Consider the following 13,301-nt stretch of genomic DNA (forward strand, 5'->3'; position numbering starts at 1 on the left):
AATAAACCATGGTTTCCATGCAGAGTACCTCAGTTCCAGTGGACCTTTTTTCCACAACAGTTCCACTAAACGTCTTGTTTAATAACGACACATGCAATTATAAATTACCAAAGCAGGTATTGCTTTTGTCGTATTCTTGAATGCCTATTTCTACGGTACAAATAACATATTCCAAGTTGATAATCAATCGATAATGCCCTCACACAACAGCCGATAGTAAACGAATCTGTCACTAAAAACTGATTTTCACTCGAACTGAAGTTGTCAGACACATTGTCTTCTATGTATAATTTAATTAAGATGTACAACACAGAGAGAGAAACAGAGCAGCCCAACATTTTGATAGCTGGCAAATGATCAAACAGGTGAAATTTACCTCAGTTAGGGTTTTATTCTGTTTACGTAAATGCATAAATAGTAGCAAATAACGCACCCCCTTGCACCATGGCTTAAACAGAATTAGGTAAAAAAATGCAGTAATGTTAATTGCAATTTAGTAGGCCTAGGTGTCACTGATGCTGTGTTGTCATAACATTTAACATACATGTACAATAACATTAAAGCAATGCCAAGGGACCTGGCCCCGGGGATGTTCGTTGCCCTTATGCTGGTCATTAAAGTGTGTATCAGATGGAATCAAGTAATAAAAAAATCAAGTTGATAAAAACGATGCCTCGAGCTCAATACCGTTCTCATTTCTGACGTTAGAAGTGATTTGCTTTTGTACTGACGCTCACATACCGGAAACTACACTGCTGGAACCAAACTGTTCGTACTTTTTAATTGGGGCATCTAGATTTGGATGTATTTCTAAACAACTACATTGAATCATGTTTTATATGATGCTGCAAGGTCTACACTAAACATCTTCAGGATCGCAAACAACGGTGACAAGATCGCCTACACGGTCATCTTCCCAGAAGCGGAATATCGCGGTCACGTGGTTTGCCAGCTAGTGTCGTCTGCCAGTTAGCGACAGACAAACATCCAATTACACAGGCCTGTCACTGGGCCCTTCTCTGGCCCTGCTTCACATCAGAGGTATGTAAACACTCGCCGATTCCCAACCACCGAAGTCAAACAAAATTTCCAGGGCATTCTGAAAGAAAGCTGTGTTTGGGGACATTGCGGTAGGGCTAGGGGTTGGATTCTTACCATTACTCGCAAACACGACCTGGGTGAGACGCATAAGCTGTTCCTCGCTCCACCCATAAAGCTGACCATTTTCGTATAAAATGAAGAATTACTGAGTAGGGCGTTAAGTAACCATAAATCAACCATCAATCCAAACCAGGTGAAATGGTTATCAGTTTGTGAGTAATTTGACATGGATTTTAAAGTAATGGATATAATGACATGTTTACTTCATTGCGTTCTATTTGGCTACAACGCTGGAATATGTTTGGGAACAGAACAAGATGTTCTGGACCTGCTTATTGGCCTGAAAAGTTCTCATTTGGGATCGCACGTACGAGTAAATTATATACGAACTTCAGTTCGAACATTTATTTTATTTATTTATAGATTAGTGTTTTACTCCGTACTCAAGACTATTTGACGTATACGATGGCGGCCAACATTATGGGGGGAGGAAACCGAGCAAATCCCTGGGAACAGACTGACAGACCTTCCCACGTTCTCAATTTGAACATGAATTCTCTTCTAAACAGAGCAGAAAAAACACCATATTCTGCGTTTTCGTTAAGACCGCCAAACGCTCTCTTTAAACTAATAATCGACGCTGATTGGCTGATAGTAGAGATAGGGATTCATGGGTTAAATCCTGCAGGCTTGGTCACACTTAAATAAATCTGTAACACCTAAAATTCAGCTTGGGTAGGCATAGCATGAGCTTTCCTATCTTTCACACCAGCCAATCAGAATCGATTCTGTATCCCTTTAGAGAAGAGATCACTGCTGAAAGATATCAATACATTCTTTCTTCAACTCGCTACCGTTATATGCAAATTATATTCCTGTAAAAGCTTTCTTTGTGCGAGTATGATAATTATTTACGCATCGCGTACCCAAAAAGTCCAAGAATTCACAGTTATTTGTCGCAAAATACCGTAAATTTGTTTTGTCCAATATATAGGAGTCTAAGCTCATGCGATAATGTCCGAAACAAAATCTACACCTGTAGAAAGTATCACCTATTAGGAAAAATGCGGAAAAAAGTCAGAACGGATATTTCTCTTAATTTCCCAAGATACTTATTTACGTACAGACTTGCCTACCACGTAGTCGAGACATCAAGCCGTGATCAGTTTCCAAGGAGTCCGCCAATGACCACCGAAATCTACACCAAAGAAAAATTGAATTTTTAGTCCGCCTTCGGAATCAGTATCTCATTAATCCGTTTTCTGACCGTATCCGTGACTGCTTAGTTCCACATATCGTATATCCCATTGATCCGTTAAGAATCGATCAGCCGGAAACTTCCGTCACTGCCACAGCTATTATCCCCTACATTAACTGCGCGGATTTCCACAGAAAAGGACTTCCGCTTCACTTAAGGGAATCCAGAGGTTATAGGTCGAATTCACCTCAAATCCGATATTCTAGGGAATCCACCAACCCCGGTAACTCGTCCAAAAATTTACACACGCCGTGTTGATGTCTCAAAGGAATTAGGAAAGGGAAGTTATAGGCGGCCTTTTAACGCTGACCAGCGAGATGCCCCTTCAATAGGGAGCTCCAAATCCCCACCCCCAACCCCCCAATAAACTCCGCCATGTTTGTATTGGCGAGAGGACTAGGTTGTGGCTGGGAATTGGCATTTAAAGCCTGCCTGGTTGCATATGACCTTTAGTATGGGCATCAGGAATTCACCAACGCATTCACTTCCTCACGCGATTCTAGCAAGAAGAGCTAACGTTACAGACTCAAGGCCACCTGTTACTGACAACACTGGGCGCTTCGCTGAACGATGCTGCCTGATCATTGATTCTGTGTACAGAGGACAACAGCAGAACAGCTGAAAGATGAAACATTTGAAAACCTGGGCAAAAGCTGAAAGAAGTGCAACAGCTGAAAATATATAGCCCAATGGTTGAAAACACAGGAACAGTTGAGAATATAAAGCGCAACAGTTAAAACCAAAGAGCGTAACAGTTGAAATATATATCGCAACAGGCGAAAATATACAGCGCAACAGTTTGAAACATTTGAAAACTTGGTAAAAGCTGAAAACAGCACAACAGCTGCAAATATATAGTGAAACAATAATATACAGTGCAACAGTTGAAAACATCACATAAGCTGAAAACAGCACAAGAGCTGAAAATATATATCGCAACAGGTGAAAATATACAGCGCAACAGCTGAAAATATCACAAAAGCTGAAAATATCACCAAAGCTGAAAACAGCATAATAATTGAAAACACCACATCAGCTGAAAACCGCACCACAGTTGAAAACAGCCAAACAATTCCAACTATGTAACGCAACAGTTCAAAAAGTCTCAAGGATTTTTCACTTATTAGTACTCATTGACCCGACGGTCATTCGTTGTAACTGATGACGGTACGGCGAAAAATTACAATGAATTACTTACTTACAAACTATGTTTATAACAGTCACTTAACTGTTTAAATTATTAAATAATTATTCACTTACTAATCCATTATTTATTTCTGGGAGTAAACGTCGCCCATCTTTTATTGATCAACATGTGGGTCACGACTGAGAAGTGCACTGACTACCTTGTTGTTGATTGGCTGATAGGTTGGCTGGCCTAAAAATGAAATCACTAATCGACTGATTGGTGGATAGATGGTTGGATAGAATGATTCACTGATTGGTTCAAATGATTTTATGATTCACTGACATGATTGACCGATTAATTCAATTAACTGAGTGATCCAATGATTCAATGACATGATTGACTGAGTAGTTCAGTTGACTTAATGATTTATAGATTGATCCCATGATTCATTGCCAGCTTACAACATTAGGTACTGGTTAGTTAGTCAAAAGCCATGGCTTTCACACTAACAATCCTAATGCATAGGCGTTTCTGCTTTCTGCACCAATTAAATGTAAAAAAATCGGTTGATAAAAGGACGCATTCATTCAGTCATAACAGTCTTATCTTATCTTATTAAGCTTACTAACGTTCTTTTATCTAACAGCAGAAGTGGTTTGCTTTTGTCCTGACGCTCAAACTCCGCCAGGTACATACACTGTTATGAGACGAAACCGTTCGTACTTTTTGGAGCATCTAGATTGGGTGTATTTCTAAATAAATACCTTGTAGGTTGTATTCAATATGAGAACATCACAGAAATTAATATTAGTGCATTTTCTCAGAAACGACCGTGCCTCATTAGCGTTTAGCCTCGATTAATACAGCGAATGAGACACGTGTGGTAAGGGTTCGGTCTCCAGCGGTCTTTCGTGAGCCAAGCCCACCAAATCAGCGGAATATTATATGACCACAGACAGCGGCGTTTTCGTGGACAGATTAACGGAATGCTCCGGGTTTTGGGTATTTGGTCTCCGAGCCTTGTGCCAAGGACTGACACCATACAATGCCTTACCGCCACCTATTCTTTGACGGGAGAAAGCTGATACTAGTATTTGGAAATGTACTCCAAGACATTAACTGACAGATTAGAAAGAATCTCCCCTCATGTGAATAGTAGTCACTAGTTCAATTACAAACAACACACTTAGTTTGAAGCATTTTTTTCTTTTGCCGAAGAAAACCCCAGCACCAGCCCTTCCTGTATCCCGAACCCCTTATACCCACACTTGTTCTATGTACAACCACCTATTAGGCGCACTAAACACTAACAGATCTGTTTCCGTCTTCCGTCTGTTAACACTCGATGTTAACCGCCAAACACTGCCCAGGCTCTGCTCCTTTATTTAGCGCATTGTCCAAAATATATAGTGCTTTCTTCATTTTTGCAAAAGACTATTGCATGGGGAGCAAAAGCCGGACAGCTACGGCAGTGTGACAGTTGGTGCCGAATGATCACACTTAACCGTTGAAATACGGCCTCTTGCCAATTTACCTCAGTTAGGAACAAATCCAACTGCTCATCCGAATGCTTAAAATAGCAACTAAATCCCGGGTTATGTCACTGTCTGTGTTACATTAGAACAGTGGTCTTGAGTAGAGCGTAAAAAACCAATCGGAGAAATAAATAAATGATATCCGACACTTTTATTAGACAGCGGGATTTTTACAGTTCTCCATCAGTAGGGCATCTCGGCTGTATTGATGCAGTGCGGTAACAAGTGTTACCCGTTATTTCAGTAGACATGCGTCCACATCAAAATGTGCTCCATTTGTTAAACGTCATGAATATTTTACGGATATTGTGTTCGGCTTGTACATCAAGTGAGACAGTCTATAGCCGCGGTATAAGAGTACTACAAACACAGCTACCTTAGATTACAAAATACACGTATTAAAATTGGTACAATCTTTATACAGCTTTATATCAAAACATGTATAGCCCATGTCAGCTAAATCTACTATAGGCCTACGCCGTGATTCTCACCAGAATAATGTCAAAATACAAAAAAAATGTCCTCAGGAAACGAGATGTTAAAAGCACATAGTTATAGTTTGCCTTTCACATTTTTGAAACAGGTGGTGATTTATAATACAATACGTGAATACTGTTTTGTAACAAAACCAAAATACACGAACCAACATGTTTGTCGCGACAAAATTGGTTTGCAAGATCGCGTCATGTGACAAACAGGGGTTGATAACACATTTTATATTGATCAAACAACCATGTGACTAAGTCATAGAGGAACGACGAATGAATAAATCAAGGGACGAAACAGATGAACGTTTAAATAAATGAAGGAATGTATGAAGGAATGGACGAAGGAATGGATGAAAGAGTGTTTCAATGCATGAGTGATCGAGCGAATGGATGGACGATTATGTGGAGCTTACTTGCATGAACGAATGAATGAAGTGAATGAATGAAGAGTTGATCAATGAATGAATGATCAATGAACGAATGAACGACGAACCAGGCAGAAAATAAAAGAATGAATGAATGGATCGAGTTTATATCTGTATATTGGGCGCATATAGTTAGTGACGCCTTATATAACGATTGCCCCAACAAGCAATCAGATTATGTGCAGGATATTTAAAATCCTATTATCTTGCCTTTACTTGAAGCATTAAACCTAGCGGTAAAATCATGACGGAACACCTGAGTGGCACTGTTCAAACAAATAAAACTAGGTCTAGTTCACAACGCATCGGACAGTGCCATGTAGAAATAACATGATTCCTTCTCTAATGTACGGTCAATGGCATGTTGGTTGGGTTGTCCTGTCATACAAGGAAACCGTTACTCCTCTAAAGCAAAGCATAGAATGGCTCAGAGCTTTCTCTATACAGCTTGGAATATGGAGTCGTTTGAAGTCGACTCCATATAATCTCACTAAATCCAATCTTCCCAATTGGCCATGGCAGTGCAGACATTTCTCAGCAGGCCTTTGGTGGAAAAAGGTGAAACATAGTGATGTACTGTAGAGTATGGGAGACGAGAAGCAGAATAAGCAAGAGCAGGAGGACGCAACACGGAAGGAATGCTCAGTGGACGATCCCGTCTTGTTTTCAGCACTAAATGTGTGCGGCCGAAAAGCCCTTCAAAACGATTTTGACAGCTTCTTTGGCAACTCTCCAAGGCTACGTGAATCGTTTGGAACTGTTTAGTACTTAGTGGACTCTAAATTACTGCAATAAATGTAACGAAACCAGACCAATTTCTCTGCAAGCTGTTTGAGTCGAATTTTGCTTGTCCGTCTTTTTGGAGCCAAATAAACAGCGCAGTTATGTCGAAAAACCCAGATGTTTGGAATGAATAACTTGTATGGGTCACTATCGGCCAGGATACTGTCAAAAATTGGTTTTTGCATTTGCGCCAGGCCAGCTTATTGCATGTGGGTGCCAAAACTTGTAAATCAAACGTAGTTTGTCTGATTTCCTTGTAAAACCTTCTCTAGATACCTGTGCGAACCAGTGCTACCTGTGCGAACGAAACAAAAGAGAACTGAAATGCATGTTCACAACGACATAAAAATGTACATAGTACGCTTGGCGTATTATCAAGTGAACCATCTCTCTGACATCAGTCTAATACATCAATGAACCCGGAAAAAATCTTGAGTATTTTGAGTCATCATCAAACGCCGCGTATGGGATTAAATGTGTCCGAAATGAATTACTTTATTAAGGACAATGCCAATCTATAGCTCTAAGCGTCTAGCGCGAAACCAAACAGAAAGCACAGATTTGAAATGTGTGTTGATAGTGACATCCAAAGGTACATATCGGCTTGGTATACTATCAAGAGAAGCATCTGTGTGGCATTCCAACACAACAAAACTCCTCAAAACAAGTCTTGAATATTTTGAGTCACACAACATCGCATACACGATTAAATGTCCTAAATGAATGTATCTTCTCCAGGACAATGCCAATATTCTACGAAGCTCTCTGTGTCTGGTGTGAAGCCAAACAAAAGGGATTTGAAATGTGTATTCATAACGAGGTTATTTTTACGTTCTTTGAAGTGGGTTGATAGTAATTTAGAGCTTGCCGCTAACCAAACAAGGACATAGGTGAAATAGAGAGAACATCTGTACCCTGGCCTGGTTTTGTATGCTGACCGTGATTCGGACTAGGATCGTGAAAACCTCCAGTGCAAGACAAAGGTTTGATCTTATCGTTCCCGACTCTTCGAAATGGAAATGCCTTTTGCCGTCCTCACGCCCCTCTCAAGACTGCTACTTGTTGGGCTGTTCTGTTAACCTCCCTGCTCTTATATCAATTCCCCAAAGTGGATCAACTATTGGCTTTTGGCTAAGACCTGTGTTACAGTCCACCTAGTAACGGATGTCTCGGCATGTCTGTACAATAGCATCCTCATTAGATAAACATATATCTTCTTACAATAGGCTGACACAACTAACGCTAGGCAACGAATGTATTCCAGGTATTTGCTGGTAGTGTGCTCAGAAAGTAATTTATTTCAAGTTTAATGGGGACCTGGGTCCAGTTTCACGAAGCTTAACGTTACGAGCTTTCAACTGCCATAACGACGTAATGCCTACAGTACTCGTTGACGTGGTAGTTAAGTGAACCGAACGTTAAGAGTACTTCGTAAAACCGGGCCCTGTCCAATGCTTCGGAGTAGAACCTTGACGTCATTTTATGGACGTCAAATGTTCCTCTTCCGGCGCGTCGCGATGACGTCACATTAAAGACATGTAACGTTACATGTATCAGAAACTGATACATTGTATCAGAAACTGATACATTGTATCAGAAACTGATACATTGTATCAGAAACTGATACATTGTAGCATTGTAGACGTTGCGCTAGAATCCATTTTTCATGTAACAATAGCTAAAGGTTCTGCTTCTCACTAGGGCCACATCAAGGGATACAAAAAATATGCCGTCTCCCTATTCAGTTTGTGGAAATATTCTTATATATTGCACTGCAGACATAACATAAGCTCGCAGGCACACTTAGATTTCGGTGTTTTATAGGATTCGTTGTTGACAATAATTTCTGATTATTACATGTATGAATGAACTTTACCAGATTCGTTCACCTGAAAAATGTTTGAATACATATATTTCGACTTCCTTCGTAGAGATATGACGTCACGTTGGTAGTTATGGCGTTATTTACATGGGTCTTTAAGACCCAATCAGGTGCATATTGGAAACATGAGGTAAACAAATATACAAAGCAGTAATACATAAATGTGTATAAATCCTAAATGCTGCATCACTGATTTTACATTTCAAAACAAAATCTAGATAACGACAACTGTGCCAATAGGCCTCTGGGCACTGTCTGCACACACTACAAATGACAAAGCGTGCATGGATTTGTCAAACAAAATACATATTTGCCAGTTTAACAGGACGAATAATCTGTTACACACATTGCCTGGGGACATCTAATTCCTTCGCTGACACATTGGATTCCAACAATGCCTCTTTCTTCAGGAGATCGTTTTTAACACGGACAGTTGTAATAACAACCGGGTTTTTTGACAAGCTGACAGCCATCAAACATCGTTGAAAATCAATCTGATTCCGGAGCGTAAACGTTATAACATTAATTATTCAAAACACAGATTAGTTTCCTAAGAGGGAAGAAAAAAGATAAACAGAACGCAATGTCTTGGAAAAGTCAAAATTGCATGGGCGCAGACGTTGATTGCAAGGGAAGGTTAAGTTTTGGCGCATAAAATTCCCTGACATTCATATGAAATCAAAGTTTATCTTTCTACAGAATAGAATACAAGTAAGAAAGATCATACAAGAATGCAATAGCGATTTTAAAAACACAGGCGAAACTTCAAACGAGTAACAAAAAATACAACACGGACGGAAACACTGAAATAACAAGAATTAGGAATCAAGATAATGTCGATTAAATCGAAAACTCTGAAATTGCACGTGGTACGGGTCATGGACACCTTAGTACCCCCTTAAAACAATTTTGGTCATAGCTGTGAAAATTATATATATATATATATATATATATATGCGATATACACTGGGTTCCCGACGTTGTGTTGTTAGTCAACCAATGGAAACAGTTGTCACATTGCACACGATGGCGGGGGGGGGGGGGGGGGGGGTGGAGGGGGGTGTGGTGGCGCTCGCGCATATATCGGTAGCTGAGGGAAAGATAGTAGTTACGTCAAACCAGACATTCGTATTTCAGACGTAAACCAAAATGGACATTCCAGGTCAACAATCGCGAGTTCAAGTTCCATAACGACACTAAACACAAACCACCAAAGAACTATTGTGTAAAGTACTAAATTAAAACGGGTTCATGCAAGGAAAAGCAGTCAACAGTTTTCAATGACGTTGGAAATACGCATGGAATGTAGTAGGTGAGTGGATATGATCAGTTCCCACACATGCTCCAAACTAGCCTATAAGTTGTCGGTAATCAAAATGTTGCTCTCAGTTCCAGTTTGACTCCCACTGTTCATTTATCGTGTCGATCTAACTTAACACGCGAAAATTTAGCCATGCAAGTAGGCCTATGTAAAAATACTGTTATATACAAGTATATCTGCGCAGTTACGCAATCAACAGAAGTAAAAAAAAAAAAAGGAATACGCCTACGAACATTAACAACGTTAAAAAAAATGTGCATATAAATTTGATTCCTATTACTCATTACGTACATTGTCCATGGCCCCAGACCTGTTAACGTTCAAAAACTGAAGAATATTGTCTCGTTTCTATCTTTACTCTAACCATTGCCTTGTTTCTGTCTTTACTCTAACCATTGTCTCGCTTCTATCTTTACTCTAGCCATTGTATCGTTTCTATCTTTTAGTCTAACCATTGTCTCGTTTCTATATTTAGTCTAACCATTGTCTCGTCTCTATCTGTACTCGTTGTCTCATTTCTATCTTTACTTTATTATCTTTACCATTGTCTTGTTTGTACCTTCACTCTAACCATGGTTTCCTTTTTATCTTTACTTTAACCATTATCTCCTTTGTACCTTCACTCTAACCGTTGTCTCGTTTCTATCTTTACTTTACCCATTGCCTGGTTTCTGCCTTTAATCTAACCATTCTGTTGTTTCTATCGTTACTCTAACCATTTTCTCGTTTCTATCTTTACTCTAACCACTGTCTCGTTTCTACCTTTACTCTAACCATTTTCTCCATTCCATCTTTACTCTAACCATTTTCTCGTTTCTGTCTTTACTCTATCCACTCTCTCGCTGCTATCTTTGCTCTAACCATTGTCTCGTCCAAGCATATACATTAACGTCCCATAACAACTGCAACCCGAAAGGATAATGCTAAATGAAGTTCTTGCCTGCGTGTTTAGTTATCATTACAGTACTCGTGGAAAGAAGGTCCGTGTGGTGACGCCATTTTCCTTATATCTCTTAACCGTTATCAGTTCATCAAGACAGATGGTGCAATTGTTTTCGCTATTGTATTAGTACAACCGCTTGCAAATCTATAACATAGCATACAGACTATTCGGTACTCTATCAGACGAATCCTTCCATATGGCTATTATACCTTGGCTTTTTTTCTTATTATATCTATATGTATATGTATTTAGCAATGACAGAGCTAAACCGGTTTAGTCGTGACCCGCACAAGAGCTACACTGATTATGCCATGATACCAAGGCTTACGCCAGGGCTCTGTCCCGTACTGCTTGATAAATGGCTAGATCAAAACCCCCGACGGTGATCTTTACAAGCTGCTAGTCCTCTAGCCGCCCGGCCCAACATGCCCACCATGCATATTGCCCCCTGCGTTTTGTCCAACAGTCCCTGGCAATATTAATTCAATTAGAGGGAGAAACTGACCGCTGAATCCAGATACACGTGTGAATTAAGGCAAATATACCACGCCGCTGTATAATCCGTTTGCCGGATAAAAAGCAGTTCCTGTATTTTCCCCCACCGTATCACCGCCGGTCCATCACTACATTGTCCGATAACAGATTGCTAAAGAGATAGCTGATAAACTGGACGACAGCGACGGTAAAAAAAACAACCGAACCGACTTAACCATTATTCGATAGAGCACACATTTAGTCACCTCATCACGTTACCACAACCTTTTCTTCAATCAACTCGAATATTGTACTTTTCCTTGAGAAAAACAAAAATCAGCATTCAGTTGCAATTCAAATCCATTTACCATGGTATATTTGACATTGCTTAATTCCTTCTCCAATCTCACGTTAATAGACGGTTTTCGTAGCGTATATCACGTACCATGTGTTGTTTTCGTTTTTATTCTTGCTAATATTTCGCCTCTCACAAAAATCGAAGAAGACAAAAACGTGTGTGATAGGCGATCATAAAGACTATATAGTCCGCCTCTGCACGCAAGCTTTCAATGTAATACAACGTAACAAATGTCAAATACTCGATCAATTTTGACACAAAGAGCCGCCAGACCGGCAGTATTAATGAGCTCGTGTATTATAGACCCATGTACAAATATAACTTACCTGCCGTGATATGCAGTGAAATCCATGCCCAGCAAGCTGAATACATTCTCCTGCCCACGCCACACCTTTAGCTAGAGTCTCCGAATTAAAAACTCTCCTTCCGCATTCCTCTTACGAGTTGACATTCCTGTATAGATGTGTTGCTGTCATTATCTTATTGCAGACGACCCCACATTTTCTTACTTCGGAATAAAAACCAAGTAAATTATTCCAATGTTTTTTGCGGCGTATTTTGGTGTATGTGTTTGTGAAGAACAGATTCCCTTCTGGGCACGTACCAACTAACAGATGATAATCAAACCGTAATGAAACAGCCACCGGGAGAAGGCAAACACAGCTATAATGTGAGGTCGGATACAATTTGAAAACGATCACAATATTTGCCTAATCGAATTAGATCACACGGGTCGAGTGTAACACCCTTAGGTAAAAAAAGAAGTGACGATAGATCTTTCCCTTTTTTTCACCGAAGCGTAGAAAACAATCCTAGGCTGGTATCGCCCGACTTTTCCGATTTATGAACGGCCGTGGTATGGCTTGTATTTCTCACATCTCCGTCCGTTTGGCGTGTCTAATCCGACTGTACTTTATACCCCAACCCGTCAGAGTTGGACCGACGCAGCAAGCCCGTGTTTCCCCAGTGAGTCTCCCTCCCACTTGCTTTCAATGAGGGACGGGCCTAGTCCAAAGAGCGCGTAGAACTACCCTCAACCGTTCTCGCTTAAGCGCGCCAACATTTGGCTGGCCAGGAGCGAATTCCGATCGGTCGGTAGTCGGGTCTTGACGATAGCTTCTGTGCTTCTCTCTGGCTGCCGGAGTGTGGAAACAGCTGACACCGAGCATAGACGGGTTCTCTACCCCGAGCAACTCATGTATCAGCCGGCGAGCGACACTGGATCAGCAACTTTAAGGGAGTGGATGAGAAATCTTAACCGGTTCTCAGAGCTACTCGATGAAAGCATTATGCTGACCGCCTCAGGGTGCGTTACAGTATACAATAATACTCAAAGCTACGTGTCCTTTTAACATTCTCATGTTAGCCTTTTTCCACCGTTTGCGAGACAAATTGATGGTATGGCTCTAAATCCACCTTCAGGCAGAAACGCGCGAAATTCTCCAATATAGTCTGTTTCAGTGGATTCTTCGGACAGTTTTATGTACCGTACATGTAAACATCTCCACTGACAAAAGCTCTGTGGCGCTCATAAAACCATGTACAACAGCTCATTTTTTTCTTGAAAATGAAATAATTTCCAGATTATCGGCACGCCGTTTTCA

At 40.4% G+C, this 13,301-nt stretch overlaps 1 protein-coding gene across 1 annotated transcript in view; it reads right to left on the bottom strand.

Annotated features, from left to right (window-relative positions):
* Nucleotides 1–12,731, bottom strand: part of LOC135465772 (neuropilin and tolloid-like protein 2) — a 74,270-nt gene extending 61,539 nt beyond the window's left edge. Inside the window, exon 1 of the mRNA XM_064743102.1 lies at nucleotides 12,024–12,731. Within this exon, the coding sequence (XP_064599172.1) occupies nucleotides 12,024–12,069 (46 nt within the window). The 5' untranslated portion in view covers nucleotides 12,070–12,731. The remainder of the gene's footprint in view (nucleotides 1–12,023) is intronic.
* Nucleotides 12,732–13,301: the final 570 nt, after the last annotated feature.

The sequence above is a fragment of the Liolophura sinensis genome, chromosome 5, assembly GCF_032854445.1.
Source record: "Liolophura sinensis isolate JHLJ2023 chromosome 5, CUHK_Ljap_v2, whole genome shotgun sequence".
NCBI classification, from domain to species: Eukaryota; Metazoa; Mollusca; class Polyplacophora; order Chitonida; family Chitonidae; genus Liolophura; species Liolophura sinensis.